General features: G+C 35.0%; 1 protein-coding gene across 6 annotated transcripts in view; it reads left to right on the forward strand.

Moving 5' to 3' along the window:
* NPNT (nephronectin) overlaps positions 1 to 20,912 on the forward strand; it is a 63,406-nt gene that overhangs the window by 15,889 nt on the left and 26,605 nt on the right. For 2 of the 6 annotated variants that reach the window (XM_087962933.1, XM_087962935.1), the window contains exons 3-5: positions 12,139 to 12,189; positions 16,186 to 16,278; positions 17,862 to 17,954. The exons of 1 other annotated variant lie outside the window; for it this stretch is intronic. In XM_087962933.1, coding sequence (XP_087819059.1) covers positions 12,139 to 12,189; positions 16,186 to 16,278; positions 17,862 to 17,954 — 237 coding nt within the window. The remainder of the gene's footprint in view (positions 1 to 12,138; positions 12,190 to 16,185; positions 16,279 to 17,861; positions 17,955 to 20,912) is intronic. 3 more of the 6 variants (XM_087962934.1, XM_026668653.2, XM_026668654.2) reach the window with 3 other exon arrangements.

The following is a 20,912-nucleotide window of genomic DNA, read 5'->3' on the forward strand; positions in this document are numbered from 1 at the left end:
ACAAATGCACACTCATTCACAAAATGGTTAGCACAGCTGATCCAGCTATCTTCGGGAGACTAATTTATGATAAGACAAGATGGTGAGATTGTTCTCTGTTGTCTTCTCTATCTCTTCAGGATAATCACGGTCAACTATGTACTAGTCAGTAGTCACTTTACAAAGAAAATACTGGCCTAGCTTCATTCTCCATTTTTAATTTCTAAAACTGCCTATGGAAACTCTACAGGATCCAATTCTGGGGCCACACTTTGCTTTGCAGATTGACAGATTCCTTTTAATAGTTATTTAATATCAAAACAATACTTTAAAACATTGAAAAGTAGAATGGGATAAGAAAGACACCAAAGAGGTCCATAGATACCCTGGGGATCATGAGTGTCATTGAAGATATCAGAACCAACTAGATGACTGAAATACGGTTTCTTAATAGCTACAGAGTACTCAGTTAAAAGATGTTTTCATTAGCTGTTGTAAAAGATATTGTGAATAGCTGGATAAGTCAGCATCACATCCTATTCAATATCTTTGATTAATTATCCTCTTTCAGGTTATCACATGAAGCTCAGTGCTAGGTTTCTCTCAACATCTGTCATGTCTAGAAAATTTTTAGGAGATTGTGATCTAAGCTTTGAAGTATTATCTTACAACAGTTCCTGAATAAATTTACCAGTTTACCATGTCTGCACAGTAATCAACCTGCCATTTGGACTGGCATGTTTGCTTTTTCCATGTTTCCTTGACCCCTTGCCATTCTTCTGAAGCTATTTTCACAAGTATGCCCAAAAGAATGATCTTGGAACAGTAATGCATTACAACAGAGAGATAAAGAATTAAACTATTACAAACTCTGGTACAGGTAAAGTATATTCTTAATAATTCCTTTCAGCTGAGTTGCCTTGCTACAAGGAGAAAGGGCAGTTGTTAGGCAGCAAGTAATTTGAAAGTCATAAGAAACTTAGGGCGAATTAAGGAAACTAAAATAAATTAAATTTAAATGATATTGTCAGACATTACAAACTCTCTGGATTCTGTTGGCTTAAAATTCAAAAATTCAAGTCAATTCATGTATTAGAATCTATCTGGATTATATCCATTCAGTATATTTACCATAACTGTGAAGGTAAAGTTCTCAGTGCAATGAAACAAAATAAAAACAAAACTATTCTGATTTCCTGGCTTCAGTTTAATATGAAGATAGTATTTTCATCTCTCCCTCCCTCCCTCCCTCCCTCCCCCCCTCTCTCAGTGTGTGTGTATATTTATATGTGTCTATTTAAATTAAAAGGCTATAAACCTGATTAATGTGTCATGTTCTGTATAAGTAGCATAATTACATCAGAATTTAAATTCTTCTATATAGCTCAAGAGGACGACAAAAGCATTTATTTATTTTTCTTATTAAAAGATATGGAAATAATAGACACTGATAAAGAATATTTATACCTTAGGGTTGAAAAGAGGTATCTTTGGTCTCTCTGAACTTGGTTGTTTTCCTGCAGACATTTCATTACCCAAACTAGATAACATCGGGTGCCCTGCATCATCAGTGCATTGATAATATTACCTATTTTGGATAATGAAATGTCTGCAAGAAAACACTCAAGGCTCAGAGAGCACTAAGGACCCTTTCTTCTTAATCTTTCCAGAAAGCTGATGATAGCAGTCAAATCTGGGTGAAAACTCTAGCATTGTTCCAATTTTAAATTTTACTGAACAGATTATCCATCTGTATTATATACAGTGTGTTAATTATCCTGAAGACAGTCACTACAGAGTAATTCACTGAATCCTGATAGACAATTCGGATTAATTCCATATATTTATGTGGATTTATTTTGCCTTTGTCCTGGCTGGAAATTTAACTCTTAATGTTTTTTCAAGATTTTAACTAGCTATAAGTGGGTTTTATTATTTGGTAAGCTATTTCTGTTTGATTAGAAAACAATCAGGGTTTGAGGTGAGCCAAGGTTCAGAGGCTGATTCAAGCTCAATCCAGTCATGGATTTGTGCATACAAAACTATTCTGATTTCCTGGCTTTAGTTTAATGGTCTCATTACACACATCTGATTGTCTGCTTTTCCCACTGCTACTTTGTTAGTGCAAGTAGAACACAACAGCTGAAAAGCTAAAGAGGAAGGAAACTCCTAACTTCCACAGGAATGTAATTTTCCGAGCCTTCTTATCTTTTCAGAACTATCTGAACATAGTCCAGCTATCTCCTTGTTCTCCAGTCAGCACAGAATGACAGTTTAGGAGACACATTGAGGTCTTTGTAAAAGCAGGAACAGCAATCATTTCTTATCTTCATCTCAGGCCTATGTGCAGGTCTAGCACTAACCCATTTATTTCCTGTGAGAAGCCAAATTACCAATATAAAAGTCATTATACTTTATAATGAAAAACATTTTTAAAATCTATTTGGATTTTACCCATTCAGGTTAGTTCCAACAATGTGTGAAGATAAAGTTCTCAGTACAATGAAACAAAATAAAACAAAAACAAAACTTCTGATTTCCTGACTTCAATTTAATATGAGATAGTCTTTTCATACCTTTCTCTCTCAGTGTGTGTCTGTATGTGTGTATATGTGTGTGTGTGTGTGTGTGTTTAAATTAAAAGGCAACACTGCTGATAAAGGTTTTAAGTTCTGCATAAGTAGCATAGCTTATATCAAAATTTAATTCTTGTATACAGCTCAAGAGGAAGGCAGCATTTTTTTCTCATTAAAAGATATGGAAATATTGAGTATTTACTGATAGAGAATATTTGTGCCCTAGGGTTAAAAAGAAATGCTCTGGTCCTATCTGAATTTGGTTGTTTTCTTGCTGATGTTTAATTATCCAAATTAGGTAACATCAGTAGAAACAGAACAGTGGATGGGTATCAAAAATAGGAGCTATTTTAAAAGTTTGCCCTCCTATCTTCATACTACTGAAACTTCTACTTATGCTTTCCAAGACTTGAAGCTTCAGAGGAGAAAGGATTTCATTGACTTCAAAGCAACAGATGCAAAGAATTAAATACTCCCTTTGTGCAATATGATATTCCAGTTCTAAGAAGGCCAGGAGTCAAATCTGTAGCAACTGAAGCATCCTCTTCAATGACCACTAAAAAGTAACATGTGATAGGTACTGTGGCATGCAGTCTGAATAGCAACTGTAGGCTAACACCAGTCATCATAATATCCTTCTCATTTTTAACCATAGGACAGCCCTCTTTGGATCAGTTCAATTATAAAAACCCCTAATATTAAAGCAAGTTTTTATTATTTATTTTAGCAACAAATTAGTGCTGTCTGAAAGCCTTTCCCAGCTTTATGTGACTATTCACATCAAAAGTAAAGGAAAAGGGTAAAGATTAGACAGTGTGGTTTTATCTAAGAATTTGAAAAGAATTGAAAGGGAAAAACAGTACTGTCTAATATAGACACAGGCCAATACAGGAGAAATTAACATTGGTAGCTGTGGCTCATAGACGTGTGTGTGTGTGTGTGTGTGTGTGTGTGTGTGTGTAAAAGCTATTTTTAATAACCACATATAGTCCTTTATTTACAACAGTTCATTTAGTGACCATTCAAAGTTACAAGGGCATTGAAAAAAGCAATTTATGACCATTTTTCACACAACCATTGCAGCATTCTCACGGTCACATGATCAAAATTCAGGTGCTTGGCAATTGACTCATATTGATGACGGCTGCAGTGTTCCAGGGTCACGTGATCCCCTTTTGCAACCTTCTGAAAAGCAAAGTCAATGGGGAAGCCAGATTCACTTAACAACTTTGTCACTAACTTAAAAGCTGCACAGGAAGAAGGCGGAGCCTCCTCGCTGACGGACTGTAGATCGTGACTCTCTGCAGCTATGGTCCATGCTCTTTCGTTGGAGAGCCCCGATTATTACGATTAGGGGCTGAAGCTGCCTTGGAGGGGCGGTGGAGTAAGGGGAAGCCACAAGCCAGGTTGAGGGGAGCCGCATCTCCCACCTGGGCTTGGTCTTTCCCCCCCCCGAAGACGACTGCAGTGGTGGTTTAAAATGGCCACCCCGAAGAGGAGGACTCAGCTGGATTAAGATTTGTGCAGGAGGGAAGAAAGAGGTAGATAACATCTGAACCGGGACAACTGGGCAATACAATTAAACAAAAGTACCCCGGGATTAAGGTAACATGGAATTTTTAAGAAAAGAAAAGTGAGCGGTGAAATTACAAAGGGAGTGGGGGGAGAGAAAATATTTTTGACAGCTAAGCAGGGCTTTGAACCGGGAAAGGAAGAAGCTGGAACTAAAGCTTTAACTAAATTGGACTAAAATGTTTTGGGAATAAACAGGCATAAAATAAAGCTGGACTTAAGATTGTCAAAAAATAATAATAATAAAGTTTACAAATTGGAAACTGGACTGTGCTGGAATATTGAGGTTTGAAAAAGCCTAAATAAAAAAATAGGGGGAAAAGGTGAAGACTTTGTATAATGGAGAGTGCCACCTTTTGACAAAAACTTGAGCTCAAACAAAAGGGAAAGCATCCTGTTTCTGAATGAACTTGTGTGGATATAATGTTAAAGAAATATTGAAACAAAGTAAGAGTCTTAGAAAGTGAAAGCAGAACCAGAATAAAGAAAAAAACAAGGGAAGACTGACTGTGGGATTGATTGATGTTTTTGGTATAGACCCTTGGCTGGAATAACAGAACTTTAGAAAATTGAAAGAAGAAAGAAGGAAAGTAAAAGTGTTTTTTTTTTTGTGGACTTTAACGATCATAAAATATAAGAGTGTGTAATGATGATATCTCTTCGTGAATTAAAAATGGAACTTAAAAATATGAGAGAATTACTACAGGAACGAGGTGAATCACTTTGCTCTGTGTAAGAAAAAATGGAAATGGCGATTGAAGAACAAGAAGAAAGAGCTTCAGAGGAGGAGGAGTTTATTACTCAAGGAGAAGACATTTTAAATAGACAATTAACACAAAGAACACTACAAAGAAGTGGGGAAAGAAGGAGGGTTAAAAAGTTGAAATTTAAGAAGGCAATCAAAAGGGGGAATACCTGTAAAGTTGGGAAAGGCAGAAAGACCCAGCAGAAAAGGGGAAAGGAAGATATTAAGAAAGAGAGGGATATAAACTGGAATGAGAAAATATATGGGGAAAAGAGGGGGAGGAGAAGCAGTAAGAAACAGGTGCATGAAATAAATACGGAAATAGTAAAATGTTGAAAAATTGTTTTTTCAGAGATAATAGTTGTTGAATTTAAAAAGGGGATTCTGCAGGGTGACAAGGGGTAATAAGAATATTTTTGCAATTAAAAATATTTAGAAAATAGGGTAATACAGATACTGATAACTCTTATTAAAAATCAAACGGGGAAAATATGCCGTGGAATCCAAATGAAAAGATGTAATGATTATTATTGTAACTTCTTAAAAATAATGGTTTATTGGGAATCAAGATGAGGGAATAAAGGTATATTTTAATCATTGAGGTGTCACACTCAAAACAGTAAAAGGGGGGAAACCTATACTTGGTGTTTTGGTTTTTTTAGTGTTAAAATTTGTATTAATCTAGAATTTATAAAAAGAATGTGTAATGGAAAGGCAATATGACAGACTAAAGAACCAACTAAATTAATATGTTAATATAGACTATTAAAAGCAAGGAGAGACTTTGGTAACTTTTTTTATTATTATTATTATTATTAGGCAAACACATATTGTTTATTTTTAAAATAAATATTAAAGGATTATATTTGAAATAATTGAAATGAAACAAAAAGATGTTTCAATTGAGATTAATGAAAGAGGCTAGAATTAATGTGTTTGTTTCTCTCCTTACTGAAAATTTGGAATGGAAAAGGTAATAATAGAATTAAGTATGCATATATGAATGTATAATTGCTGTCATATTTGTATGTATAGGTTATGACCCGGAAATATGTTGTCCACTAAAAAGAGATTTTTGTTTTTAATGTGAAAAACTGAATAAAATTTGTTTAAAAAAAAGCTGCAGTGATTCACTTAATGACTGTGACTAGAAAGGTTGTAAAATAGGGGAAAATTCACTGAACAAATGTCTTACTTAGCAAGAGAAATTTTGGGCTCAACTGTGGTTGTAACTTGAGGACTACCTGTACTAAAATTATCTTGGGATTTAAACTAATTTTATTAGTAGCTCCAGACACGCTCCTTCATAGTAAAGCAACATAGCATAGCAGTGGATGAACTGTGTAGCTGCAGAGATTCTGAATATATATAAACATATTTTTTTTTATTCTGTTAATCATTGGAAGATATTAATCTGGGTACTGCTCATGTGCAACAACTTTTACCTTTAAAGATAATTAAGGACAAGGAGGTTAATGGCTGGCATGTTGAGGATTGCTCTTTGTGTGTGGGAGTAGGTACATATATAATTTGATGATCTCTGAGCTTGCTTTTTTTTCATTACCCTAACTAGGTAACATCATCAGTGCTCAACAGTACCTAGTTAGGGTAATGAAACGTCTTCAAGAAAACAAGCAAGCTCAGAGAGCACCAAGGACCCCCTCATTTCAACCCTGAGCTACAAATATTCTCCTTTGTACATATATAACTGCCGAGGAAAGGCAGGGAAAATTATTCTGAAAAACAAACATTGGATATGTAACATAAGGAAGGAGGGGATCATCTGCTTATTTGCAAGATCCCTATTAAGATCACAGCCTGAGCAACCGACTCTTGGTTACTTCTTATAGAAATACTTTGCAGTATTTGGCTGGTTGGTTTATTTATACCATATCAGCCTAGCCTGCTCTGATTTAAAAATATTCTTTGGAATGGCTAGAAAGATTTGATAGTAACTAAAGTTCAAGAAATAACCTTGCCAACTGCATCCTACATCCTGGGGGCTTAGTTTGGGTTTATGACTGTACATTTATGTAGTAACTCTGTAGATATAGGCACACAGAAAGTCGGATGTGCCTGTATTTCAGGGTTAATAAATTCCAGAGATGCCTAGAAGGGACTCCCAAAAACGGCATCTGTAAGCAGCTTTGGCGAAATTCATCATAGTTCCATCCAGAGGAGAGTTGCAATCCATGGAGGGGATTTACGATGGTTGCTGTGCCCTGGGGTCATGTGGTCACCTTTTGTGACTTTTTGACAAGCAAAGTCAATGGGGAAGCCAGATTCACTTAATAACCATGCTACTAACTTAACAACTACAGTGATTCACTTAACAATTGTAGCAAAAAAAGATTGTAAAGTGGGGGCAAGAATCAATGGTTCTCTTAGCAACAGAAATTTTGAGCTCAAATGTGGTCGTATGTTGAGGATTACCTGTAAATAGGTGTCCTAAATATGATATATGTTGGGTTTAATTTCTTTTATGCTTCAATGTTATGTACTTACAGATGTGACCCAAAGTAATGGCACCCCTCCATGTTTTCTTAAAGAATCCCAATGTGTCATGAAATAAGTTGAACATGTCCCAAGTACATGACCTCCACCATTCTTTGTTCCACAATCCATAGAGCAGGTATTTGCTTTTGATGTATCGCTTAACATATTCTTGTTAAACTTGATTGCTGCTCTTTTATGTATACCATCTTAAACAAATGTTAAGCTGTGTTATGTACTCTGAAAGTACAGCAATAACAGAGGTGTAAAATGCTTCATTTTAAAACTTCAGCATAATAGGGTAGTCTTCAGATTTAGGAATTTAAAAATACATAATCAGTTATTTTAAAATACAAGATAGCTTTGTTTAAATTACTTCAAAAAGATCAAAGGGGCTGAGAACAATATCTAAATTATGTTTTGGAGTGAATTTATCTAAAGATAATTATCATCTGTTCTTTGTAGTTGGCTGTGATTATAACCTCTGGAAAAGTATTTTTTTGTGGCTGGGAGTGTTTTTTTCAAACTTTTAAAACTTACCTTTTGGGTTACTCAGCTACATGCAGATTATTTATTTTTGCATCAAGTTTGTGTCTATAAATGTATGCAAAGATCTCTATGATGAATGTTAACTTGGTCAAAGATCACTGATTGGCTTGAAAGGATATTGGAAAACTCTTCAGAGAAAAATGTTCTCATAATTACTAAAGCCAGCTCAGGATGAAAAAAAGTAAATTACATCGGCAGGATTTGGCTTTTAAGATGCATGACAGATTATTCAGTTTGCAGAGATGATAATTTTAAAATACAACTCCATTCAGATAAGCAAGAAGGTTACAAAAATTTAGGAAGAATGAAATAGCAATAGCATTTATACACTGCTTCATAGTGCAGCCCTCTCTAAGCCATTTATAGAGTCAGCATATTGCCCATAACAATCTGGGTAAACATTTAGAGAAGAAGCTACAAGGACCAAGTGGCTTCAGTTATAGAACATTCCAAGCTCGAATATGATTTATTTGTTTTGGTGAAGCATGTGTATTATTGAAATGCTAATTATAAAGAAATAAAGTGTGCTAACACAAATATGGTTCATTTGTTTGATTGGTTTGACTTGCTCTGTTGCATGAATCCAGCTGTTACAATTTATAACCCATGTGGTTGACTTTAACATGTTGCATATACTGTACTAAGCAACTTGTGGCTTATTCAACAAATGGTAGCTTAACAAACCAAGTCTAACCAAGATACGTGAACCTAATTGTTGAAACTTCCTTCTGATTAATGGTTAATGATGCACACTTTGTAGTAAAAGCACAGAAGCACTCTCTGGCTTTTCAAACATATTTCACATTAATACTAGTATCCCAAGAACATTTTATATGTTTTAAGGTCCACAAACATTGCAGGTAGTCCTTGCTTTACCAACCATTTGTTCAGTTACCATTCAAAATTACGACGATGCTTAAAAAAGGGTGGCCATTATAGTGATCGTGATTTAAATCAGAGGTGTCAAACTAGCAATGACACATCGTCACATGACGTATTGCAACTTTCCCCCCTTCTCTAAATCAGGAGTGGGTGTGGGCAGTGCGGGACACATCCAACCTGCGGGCCGCAAATTTGACACCCCTGATTTAGATGCTTGGCAACCAATATGCCTGTAGAATCTTGTGGTCATGTGATCGCCATTTGCAATATTCACAGCTGCTTTCCAACAAGCAAATTCAATGGGGAAGCTAGCAGAAAGTTGCAAGTCACTGTCATGTGATGTGGTAGGATGCTGCTGGTTCGGACCGCTTCTGGCAAACTGGTAGTTCCAATCATCAGCTTCCCCCCACCCCACCCCCACCCTATCCTGTCATTTATTTCCTTCTTTCTGGCTCACTTGATTCACGCGGCTCAGCTGATTTCCGCAGCTCAGCTGTTCTACAACGTGGTTGCCCTAGAACAGGGGTGTCCAACCTTGGCAACTTTAAGACTTGTGGGACTTCAACTCCCAGAATTCCTCAGCCAGCTGGCTGAGGAATTCTGGGAGTTGAAGTCCACAAGTCTTAAAGTTGCCAAGGTTGGACACCCCTGCCCTAGAAGGTAAGCATTTGAGGTTCAAACTGCTGTGAATGCTGTGCGTGCACGAACCACACAAGCGCACGTGAAGCGTGCGCTTACAGAGCCAATTGTTAAACCGGTTGCAGCCCGCTACTGGTCACATGATATCACACTTAACGACTGTGCTACTTAATAATAGAATTGCCGGCCTCTTGTTGTGTATGGTAAGTGAAGACTACCCGTGATCAGATTGAAAGACTTCATTGCCAGCCCAGGAATGTAAACCAAGATATTGTAGGACTACGGTAGTTTGTCACAGTCAGAAAGTTTATTTCAGCTTCAAAGAATGCTCATCTTCCACTTCTGTTCCAAAAATTACTTTCTAAGCCAACATCATGAAAACCCCTTTGATCATGAAAATGCTTCCAAAACACTGACTTTGCTTAACTACTTCACTAAAATGCAGACAAACTTTATAGGAGCTTCATCAAAAAGAAACATTACAACTTAACCCTTTGCATGCTTCTGCCCTCTGGCTACAGCTGCAGAAAAAAAATGCTTGAGAAAATACTATTTCTTTTTTATACTTTGGGGCTAGATCTACTTGCTAAATTCTGCTAAATTTCGATTAATGCATGTTTATTATTAACCGTGGAATTTGTTTTTGAGTGTTGCCAAAAGATATCATGGAAGGGGAAAACATTATTTTGGTGGAGAGAAGAATTATTATGATTTTTAATGCGATTCTGTATATTAATTTAAGGTAGCTTATTTTAAGAATCGGGTTTTCACTTCTGATCATATTCTGTTCCAGAATATAAAACTTTTCCATTACAAAAAAAAAAGAAGTACAATATTGGGGGGGGGGGTTGTTATTTTCATTCTTTAAGTTTTAGGTTATGAACCTGAAATATTATATGCTGAACTAATACAGAATTGCATTATTGTGTTTGCACAGAAAAGAATGAGATTCTGTTATTCTTTTTTCCTCCTCTCTAATAATATTTTGAAAGAGTCTGATGTACTTTAGCAAAATTTCAAAGGGAATATGTGTTGCATTTTTAAGGAAACAGTATCCATTGTGGCAAGATTTGTTCTAGTTAGGAATTTTGCTTTTCTTTCTTACTTTCATGATACACTAGTAAACAACAGGAGCAAGCAAAGTCTCTTCACACATGAGAGGGAGGGAAAACAGCCAACTGCCTTTTCTTCATTGCTGGTTCACATAACATTGGACTATGGTCGGCTATTCTGCCTAAACAAGGTCTACACCAGAGCTTATTCTTTTTTCTCCTAAAACTTGAATTGCATTATTTTTAAAAGCTGAAATTAAAATTAAACTGAAATGCTACAGAGCTGTGGTGGCACAGTGGTTAGAATGCAATATTGCAGGCTAATTCTGCCGACTGCCAGCAGTTCAATTGTCACGGCTCAAGGTTGACTCAGCCTTCCATCCTTCTGAGGTAGGTAAAATGAGGACCCAGATTGTTGGGAGCAATATACTGACTTGGCAAACTACTTAGAAAGGACTGTAAAACACTATGGAGTGTGGTATATAAGTCTATTTTTACTGTGTTTCTTCTCTAGCATTCCAGTTTAATTTCAATTTTAGGACATCATGGCTTGAAAGGCTAAAATCACGTAATACTGTAACTGCAGCAAATTAGTCATTGCAGCCTTTTAAACTACTTTGTGTTGCATGACCCCTTGTTCTTAGATTGCCTTATTATCATTCCTGCTAACATTATTTTGATTTTTATCCCACTTTAGGAGCTCAAGGTGAATTTTCATGGGCATTTTAGCATCAATTGATACTGCACCTTTCCATTTCCAGACAACCATCTTAACGGTTGGCTTTTTAATTATGGCTAACTTATGAATTGTAGAATAAGCCATAAATAGCCTAATTCAGGAAAAATACTAAAGCATAAATCATAGTTTACAAGCAACAATGGTTAAGTACACATACAGTATCACACAAGCCAATGCCAAAAGACAAAACAAAAAATCCCAATCCATAAACTGTTTAATCCAATGTATTAAAAATGCAATTATTTTAATTATCAGTTGTCCCACAATTGATAAAATATTCTACTAAAATTACTAAATGAATAGCTGTGTTAATCTTATACAGCAGAAACTGTCAAGGGTTTTATGGCATCTTAATGACTGATTAGTTTGTTGTCTTAAGCTTTTGTGTACTTAAAGTCTCTAAGATGCCCAAAGGTTCCTTATTATTTTCCTTAAATTTGTAAGTGATGTCAATTGAGCCAAAAATTGATGTTTATGGTTAGATAGAAAAGGATACTGTTTCTTTAAAAGAAAAATTATTCTGAACATTTCAATTGCATTTGTACTGGGATGTTAGAATATACTGTTTTATCACAATGTATTGCACAGTGAGATTAGGCAGACTGTTTCACTACCTTTGGAGTTTAATAGGTCAAAAAGGAACCTCATGGCACAATTTCTTTTTGTTTACTTTTATACAGAATCTATGTCATTGCAAACCCTCCTAGTAAGTTAATGACATATAAGGTATTCTCTTTTTACATGGGTCCCAGTTTGTTTATTTTTGTGTGTCAGAAAAAAATATTGAATGCTCAGTGTGTGTGTAAGTCTGCAGGAATGTAGCAAGTTGATAAAATCCCATCCAAGTTCACCCTCCTTTCAGGAATTTTTAAAAACAGCTTGAATTGCTTTTTATGGAAATTTGTTTTGCAGCTTTCTACATCTTAAGGCAGAGAATAGCCAGGATAAGGTGCCAACCCAAAGGTTAGCTGAACATATTTCTTAAAATAATTTTGGCACAACGGTATTTTGGAGCTGTAACTGATAATTTGGGGAAATAACATTTTATGTAAACTCAGAAGAAATATGTATTTGTTTTATTTATTATTTTAAGGCAATGAAACAGTTTTTTTAAAGCATTCCCATACAGTGGATGATTTCCTAACTAATATAAATCAATTGTGGCATCATTTTCAGTTTTATAGATAAGATATCAGGAAAGTGTGTTTTACATTGTTTATCAATTGACAATTTTGAACAATGATCTACTGTAACATAGTCATTTATTTCAATGTTACTGTATGCAAATGCCTATATGAATCTCTGTCAGAAATAATAACCAAGCTAGCAATGTTGTATATGCTTACCTGGAAATACCGTAAAACTTCCGTATGAACAAATCTTGTTAGGATTACACTGCAGTCCCATGTATGTTTCCTTAGAAATATTGTATCTGGCTGGTCCCGTCTAGGTGTCCAAAATCCACAGAAGAACATAGCATATGTGGTGTCCTGCTGATGGTACCATTGGTCCAACTAGTAGAACAGACTCTTCCAAAGAGTCTGTCTGCAGTTGGCCTTCAGTGGCAGTTTCACTGCCATCAAGCTAATAGCTATTGATCCTCATAACATCTGCAACTGCCCAGCAACATACAACAGCTATGCTCAACCAGCAGCTTTCCAGATCTGTTAGGATTGAACTTCTAGGAGTTGCAGTCTCAATACATCTAGAAAGAGCCACAGTGAGAAAACCCAGTGCACATAAAATTAATCTAGCTGCACTGTGCCTTGATTTATGTCGTACAGGTATATAACTCAAGACAAGACCCTCTGCTATGGAATCTAAAATATATTTAGTATATTTTACTAAATATAGAATTCAGAATATTTCTAATTACAATAGCTCTTTAAGAGTTCCTAAGCAAATGCCTATTTTGGCATTTACCTCATTAAAGATTTACTTCTCAACAAGTTTGTTTCAGATTAAGGTGTCCAACAGATTTGATGTATGGGTTATATTCCTCTGAAATATTCTTTATACTATTCTTTTTAATACATCCAAGTGAATCTTGGAATTTGGCTTACAAGCATACAACTTGCTTTTCTATGTACAGAATAGTATAGAATAGGGTTGCTACCACCAAGGATGCCATTTGAACTGAATGTAGGAGAAAAATACCCAGTATTTTCCAGGACAAGAGACTGCCTATGGGTGGAATCCGTCCCTACACTTTTACCTATATAGGATGCTGCTATAATAATCATTCTTTAAAAATTACATTGACTTTTCATAAAGAAGATTGAGATGAAGATTCTCTACACGGATAATGTTGTTCCTTTATGGGCTATGTTGATAATTTTGAGATTTCTCCCAATCTTCTAGTTGTTGCAGAAGATAGGAACTCTAGAATGGACTTTAGCCCAGGGCTTCTCTGGGCTAAAGTCCATGCCCATATATTTCAAGAGAAAATTAGGTTTTAAGTTATCTGGATATTACCAATTCTCAGGCCAAAATTATGGGTGGCTTTGTTTCCAAAACAGTGTCAACCACCCTTGTGGCAACTTGTTTGCTTCCCATAGTATTTGAGAATCTGCTTCAAACATTACTGTCTGAATAATTCCACTGAACTTTCTGGAGACATTCCAACATTAGGTACTACACTAAGGAATGTTCATCATATATTATCTTGATTTACAATATAGATGTACTATTACATGAAAAATCCAAGTAGCTTAACTTCTGGGCATTAGAGATATTTTTGTCCATGAATGCAATGAAAATAACACTTTCAAAATGTAAAGCACTGCATTATTTGCAGTGACTGGTTCATACACAGTTCTAATCTAAAGTGGCAGTGATTTAACCAGTTGAAAATCTCTCTGGAATTCTAATGCCTGCTATATTTAAAATAGGCAGAATATTATTTTCCCTGCATTTGTTACTGTCATTCTAAGACGATAGAAGAAAAGATTGCATATTGAACTGCTCAAAGATTAAAAACCACCTGCCTACAGTAAAGATTTCTGAAAGCTTATTAACAAACTGTGAACATGCACTTCTAGCCGTTGTAATTTTGGGATAATAAACATATCTGGAATAAAGAATATCCTTTATAAAGTCATACATTCCATTTAAAATTTGATCAATAAAACAAATTATTAATGATTATATTAGTATTTCTTGTCAGCAAGCAAAGATTATCAGATAGCTCCATAATTAGAAAGAACATTTAGTTTCCAGAGGTCAGACCTTGCTTTAAGTTGCTCCCACAGTACAGTAGTCCTTTAATCTGGAGATACGATTCTTCATACAGTCATATTTACAGAGTATTTAAATAAAGTCATTGTCAATCCACAACATTCTATTTTTTTCTTTTGTTTGTATCATTCATATATATACACACACACACACACACACACACACACATACATACACACACACATACACATACACACACACACACACACACACACACATATATATACATATACATATACATATATATATATATAGTATTCAGCTTTGTTGGGTATTTTCCACGTCATTATAGTTGTGCTTTTAAAGTTGTAGCACGTTTAGCAGAATCTCATCTGCCATCATCAGGCTTCTGTATGATACAATACAGAAGCCTGATGATGGCAGATGAGATTCTCTGCAACGCTGCTACAACTTTAAAAGCACAACTATAATGATGTGGAAAAACAAGCAATACCATACATATAAGTACCAAACAAGAATATATATATATATATATATATATATATATATATATATATATATATATACTATCTATCTATCTATCTATCTATCTATCTATCTATCTATCTATCTATCTATCTATCTATCTATCTATCTATATATCTATCTATCTAATCTATCTATATCTATCTATCTATATATATATATATATATCTGAGGTTCGGTATTGTATGTGGATCTTTGGTTATGGTTTCTCCATATATATATATCGCCATCTTCATATGCTTAGTGCCAGTGCAAGCAGTGTTTGCACTGGCACTACTGGCACTATGAAGATGGCGAGTGAGAACGGCCTTTAACAAAGATATATATATATATATATATATATATATATATATATATATATATATATAATTTATATATTATATAATATTTATTATATTTATATATTATATAATATTTATATATTATATAATATTACTATATTTACAAGGTGTCAAAAACATCCATATATATACATATACATACACATATATATACATATATATATATATATATGTTTTTGACACCTTGTAAAATGCGAGCCCAACAAAGTGTTGTTGAAGGATAAGCTTACATGGCATTTAATTAAAAGCAATCTCCTTGCAGTTTCTGCCTTCATTTCTGTTTATTCACCATGGCAGAAGGATTAGTTATGCACTAAAGGCTGCAACCTTATAGTAATTTTCCTGGGAGCAGCCCCTGCCCCTCCCTCCTGCCCAACTCAAAGAGTCTTAATTCTGGTGACACTCTTGATTATCAACTTGCATTTGTTAGAATTTTTTTATTTCTTTACATGGCAAAATATACCTAAGATTTCGTATTTAAAAACTTAAACAAAAGAAAGATGCTTCCTTTTTTGAGGCCAAGTTTTGGCAAGTTTTGTTTATGTTTTTTTTTTTTTTATAAACAAGTCAGCTTTATTTTTTCCTCTTTGGGAAAATGTGTCTAGCGATGGAGTTTTGTAGTAGAAACATACAGTACTGGAAGCCTGTACTACTTCACTGGTCTAATTCTAATGAAGGCTGCTATTGAATATATTTTTATAACAATTAGTAAAGACCTTGCTGTTCTATTTTTTTTAACTTGTCAAAACAATACGAAGTTTAAAACCAACAACAATAAAAGCAGGTAACAAAATGCAACAGTTACAAAGACCATGACAATTTATTTAATACCTTTAATTCTGTGTGCATTTTAATTTGAAAAAAGAATAATAGCCTTCTTATTGGATATTCACAGCTGTTTGTCAACCTGGATGTAAGCATGGAGAATGTATCGGTCCAAACAAATGCAAATGTCATCCAGGATACACTGGGAAAATATGCAACCAAGGTAAGAAAACAAAAAAAGGGAAAGAAACACAAATAAAACTGAAACTGTATAAAACTTCAGTTAATTGCTTTGTTTTCATAGTAGCTATTGCCTGGTCCTTATCAGAATTATAAAGGAAAAGTAATTTATACTGCAGAAGTACAGCTTCATTCATTCTCTAGGTAGGATAAAGATATTGGCCACTTGATTTAATGATAGTCAAGATCAATTGCATTTCTTTTATCAAATGAAAGTGAACAATTATGGAATCTTTGATATCTTCTCCTTATTTCCATTGGTTTGAAGACACATCAAAGTCTTCACTCCCAAAGTGAGCTTCAGGATAGAAAAAAAAATATTTCCCACCCTTAAAATACCCTGATTACCCCCAAAGAGAAAAAGGGAGTACTTTTTAAAAAGAGAATCTATTCACTTTTTGGTAATCTGGGGACAGAAAAAGGGAAATTTTGGCAGGAAATATGTGTGGCTTGTAGATCACATTATTTTCCCTCTTGGCCAATTTGAACTGAGTGACAACCTGTATTATCTCTTACAAATTTTTTTTCAAATTTTTGCTGCTTAGCCAAACAGAACCCTTCATAAATATTTACAGTTTAACAAGCTGTGGGAACTTAATTCAACTTGCTATGATCAGGACTCCTTTCTCAAAAAACAAGCAAAGCAATCCATATGCTAAAATAATTTAAATAGAAAAAATATTCATTTCATCAAATGAAGAAAATTCCAACTAAGTGAAACTTATGTCTGTTTATTCTCTGTTTTCAAGTGCTTGAAGGTGTAGTTACACTAATTAATTTTTTCTGAAGCTTTTAAAACATTTCAGAATATCTGACAACTTGAGAAAGTTGGTGCAACAGGAAATGTGTTTCCTGGTAATTATTTCCCACTTTCCATAGCTTAGTGAAATTTTCTAAATGTTATAAAAAACGTACTTGTTATTAAACTTTACCTGAAAGATTCTTGTGAAACGTTACATTTTGTCCTAGCCTCTTTCCTGCCTTACCCCTCTCCTTCCCCTTCCCACAATACATCATATTGTTAGATTTTCTTCTACTTTTGGTAGTGTGTTATACTGTACCTTCTTTCTAATCTAAGCAAGAATTGCCAAAAGTTTGGGGCAAAAGGAATTCCCAGAACATTGGTGCAATGGGGCCCTATCACAAAACTCTTTCTGTAGCAAGTACTCTTGACCATTTCAGTTCGTGTTTTTCTCTCTAAATGTAAGCTTCCACTTCATTTAAATCTGAAGTGTTGCACTATGTATCATTGGTGGGTACCCCAGTAGATGTGCTCATCTGTTTGAATAATTTCTGACTTCGGATTTACAAGAAGATTCACCTTCTCAAGGTTTGTATAGCAGTGACTTCTCTGTACCTCAGTTGAACATTCAGCTTTTTCAGGCCCATGCTACAAATTCAGCTTGATGATCTCTTCCCCTAAACCTAATCTGCTGCTGTTCTTTAGAGAACTGAGATAGTTGACTGTAACATGAAAAAAAAGGTATTTCATCTAATAAAGTGCCATGTTGTGTTGCTGAGTTTCAGTCATTTGACTTTTATTATGCCTTCTCGTCCATTGTGAAGCTGAACACCTGTTTGCAACCTCTCCACACTGGTCCAGTGAGCCACCTTTTTTCACCACTGCGGAAGATCATGCCACATATTTGCCTTGGAGGGGTGAGGACAGTCCTTTTATTTCAGGTGGTCCACCTGCACGGCTTCAGTACCAATGGAAACCTCTTTTGCAAACAGGCTGAAAGGATAACACACTTCTGGCTGCCACAAGGAAGCCTGCAATATAGGCAGCATGCAATTAGACTGAGCATTGACACTTCCTTAAGACAGTCACTCTATCTTCCAATCAATTCTCTTCTGCAACAACTTCCCTCCTGTGGTTGTTCTTCTGCTCAGAGCTTTTGAGATGTATGCTACTTTTTCTAAACTCTTTTTTAATTGATAAAATGCTGCTTGCTTATATAAGGTTAAGTAAACATCATAATTGTAGTAATTGTCAATGTCTCTGGCAGCCTCTCTTCCAGGAACAGTAGTGCTAGTGTTAGCATGTAAAACACATCCACCGTATAGTATGAGCAATGGCAATAATAATGTAACTTCCAGGCAATCCTGAAGCTTATACATTTACTGTAAACATCTCTTGACAAATTTTAAAAAAAGGTTTATGATTTGCAGAAAATCTAGGATTTGATGCTCCATCTAGAGATTTAGAAGAACATAAGTAGAAAGTGCTGTACAGTATGTAGATAATGTCAGACCTAGCAAATATCAAAAGATAAGAAAGACAACTATTGTATCTAAGATGCTGCAGAATAGGAAAACTTGAGTGGGAAGAATGGATAGATCTTCTCTTTGATATCTATTAAGAGGTACAGCGGACTTCTTAGTGCTTTGCAATATATTATTCAAGAAGATAATTAGATAATTCCCAGAGGTCTGCTAGCTGTGACAATTGAGCAGGTCCTTGGTGCATTTTTTTCAGATAGCACAGTGTACATGGGACAATAGTAATCAGAATCTGAATGCTTATAGGCCTGATGTTCTATAGATCTGTTGGGATTATACTTCTAGAAATCCCATCCAGCAGGGCTTTCTGGAGTCCCATCATATCTTGAGAATAGGAAGTTCATTTAGAATAATGCTGCATGTTTGATTGATAGTTTATTCACAAAATATAATTTTTCAACAGGAAAACTATCAGACAATGTGGCTTGTTAAGGGTTATTATTGTGCTGACTGGAACTATCACTCACAAGATTCAGTTTATAACCCGTGCAAGTTATTAATTATAAATAATTAACCTAGGATCAATATTTTACCACATTTTCCGGTGCAGGAAATTGTCCTTAAGGTTCTTCAAATGTTTTTATTGTTACCTGCTGAACTGAGGGTAATAGCTCCTTTGTTTTCTGCTGGTGCACTTGCAGTCTGTAATTATCATTGGGAGAATGGGCCCTACAGTTAGATCTCTTTGATGGTTGGGAAGATGGCTGTCTTGTCCCTAGTTCAACTTTTGTTTGGAGCCTGCAGAAATACTGGCAGGCAAGAACAAAGAGAAGTTGAAAAGGATTTAAATATTGCAGAGTTATCATGTCCTTCCATACCTCTGCGGGTGGATTTCAGCATGGATGATGTCTCCAAGCCTGATCCTGGAAGCACAGTTTCATTTCATTTAGCTGAAAGTGATTAAAAGCTTTGATTTTATGGCATCTGAAAAGCAGTTATAGTTCATTGTTAGAGGCAACTGTTAGGGATTCATTATATTAGCTAGGAACTGCTCTGCAATGGTAGCACACATAAACCCTTTGCTTTCTAAGAAAAGCAATAACCATTTCTCTTGCTATAATGCAGTAGCTAAGCTTGGCAGCCTGCGCTTATGAGACTGGCTTTTTTAAAAGGGCTGCTTCAACACCTAGCTTTCTCTATATGCTCTTCAATATATAGTTGTAATGATGACAACATTCCTATGTTATTATTTTAGTGCTACTCTTTTTGTGTGTATCTTTAGCTTCTGGTTATGAAGAAAAATATACCAACAAAAACAAAGCTTGCTAAAGCACCTCTCATTAAATTGTTTTCAAAGTGCAAAAAAACATGGAAAATTGAAGTGGAATTTTTTAAAAAAAGATTTCGATAATTAATGTTTTGTAACTTTTTGTTACAATCGATCCAACTTTCTAGATTTACCCTTTTTAGTTCGTAGAGTATTCTAAGCAAGATGTTTGTGGAACACATTTTCTGATCTTTTTGAAAAATGCAACATGTAGGCCAGTTTATTTTAAAAAAATTACACTTTTTTAGCTAAACTAACTAATGCTTACATGTTTAGCTCTAACTAGTCCTTCCCTTTATATAGTTTCCACTATACTGGCATAGTATCAATGGCTAAAATAGTGAGGTAAAATTGTAAACTTTGGGGAGAAGAAAACATAACTGTACCATAAAAATGGTTAATCTTGCCCTAATCATTCTTATTTCAATCTTAGGCAAGTCTTAGAATGGAGGAAGAATATGATGTATCTTACAGTTTTGTGTGTGAATAGATTTAAAAAACAAAACAAAACACAACAGGATTATATGGTGTAGATAACCACTACAACTAGTGTGGATTGAACAGGACTCAAAATTAGTTCTGAGAGTAGCAGACTTGTATCTGGAATGCTGCACAGGATTGTGTGTATTCAGTGTATTTGTAAGGCATGTGGAGATATATGCATTCCTGTTGCTTTGTCTGCATAGTTCATATAAATGATCAAAGGCTACTGAGGTCAGTGAAAAAGCACAACTCAGAGTAAAGGTTGCCCTATGGTTATTGTATAAAATCCTTTGCAGGCTTATGCCTACCTTGATGTCCTTAAATTATTTTCCAAATGAACAAAATAAGTCTATGGCCCATTTATAGACAATTGTTTCTACTTGAGAAATCCCTACTGAAGGCTAGTTTGTGTGTGTGTGTGTTACTGAAATTTTCAGTGGAACCTTTGATATTCATATTATTATCATACCATATTGCTGATAAAATATATTGTTGTATATATCCAATCAAAGAAAGCTGTTATAGAATGTAAACAGAAAGGCGGTTTATTAGAGATGATGTTACAGAAAAACAGTTGGGTTAAA

Source organism: Notechis scutatus, chromosome 4, assembly GCF_049901735.1.
Source record: "Notechis scutatus isolate UNSWTSFEM ecotype Mainland chromosome 4, rNotScu1.2, whole genome shotgun sequence".
In the NCBI taxonomy this organism is placed as follows: Eukaryota; Metazoa; Chordata; class Lepidosauria; order Squamata; family Elapidae; genus Notechis; species Notechis scutatus.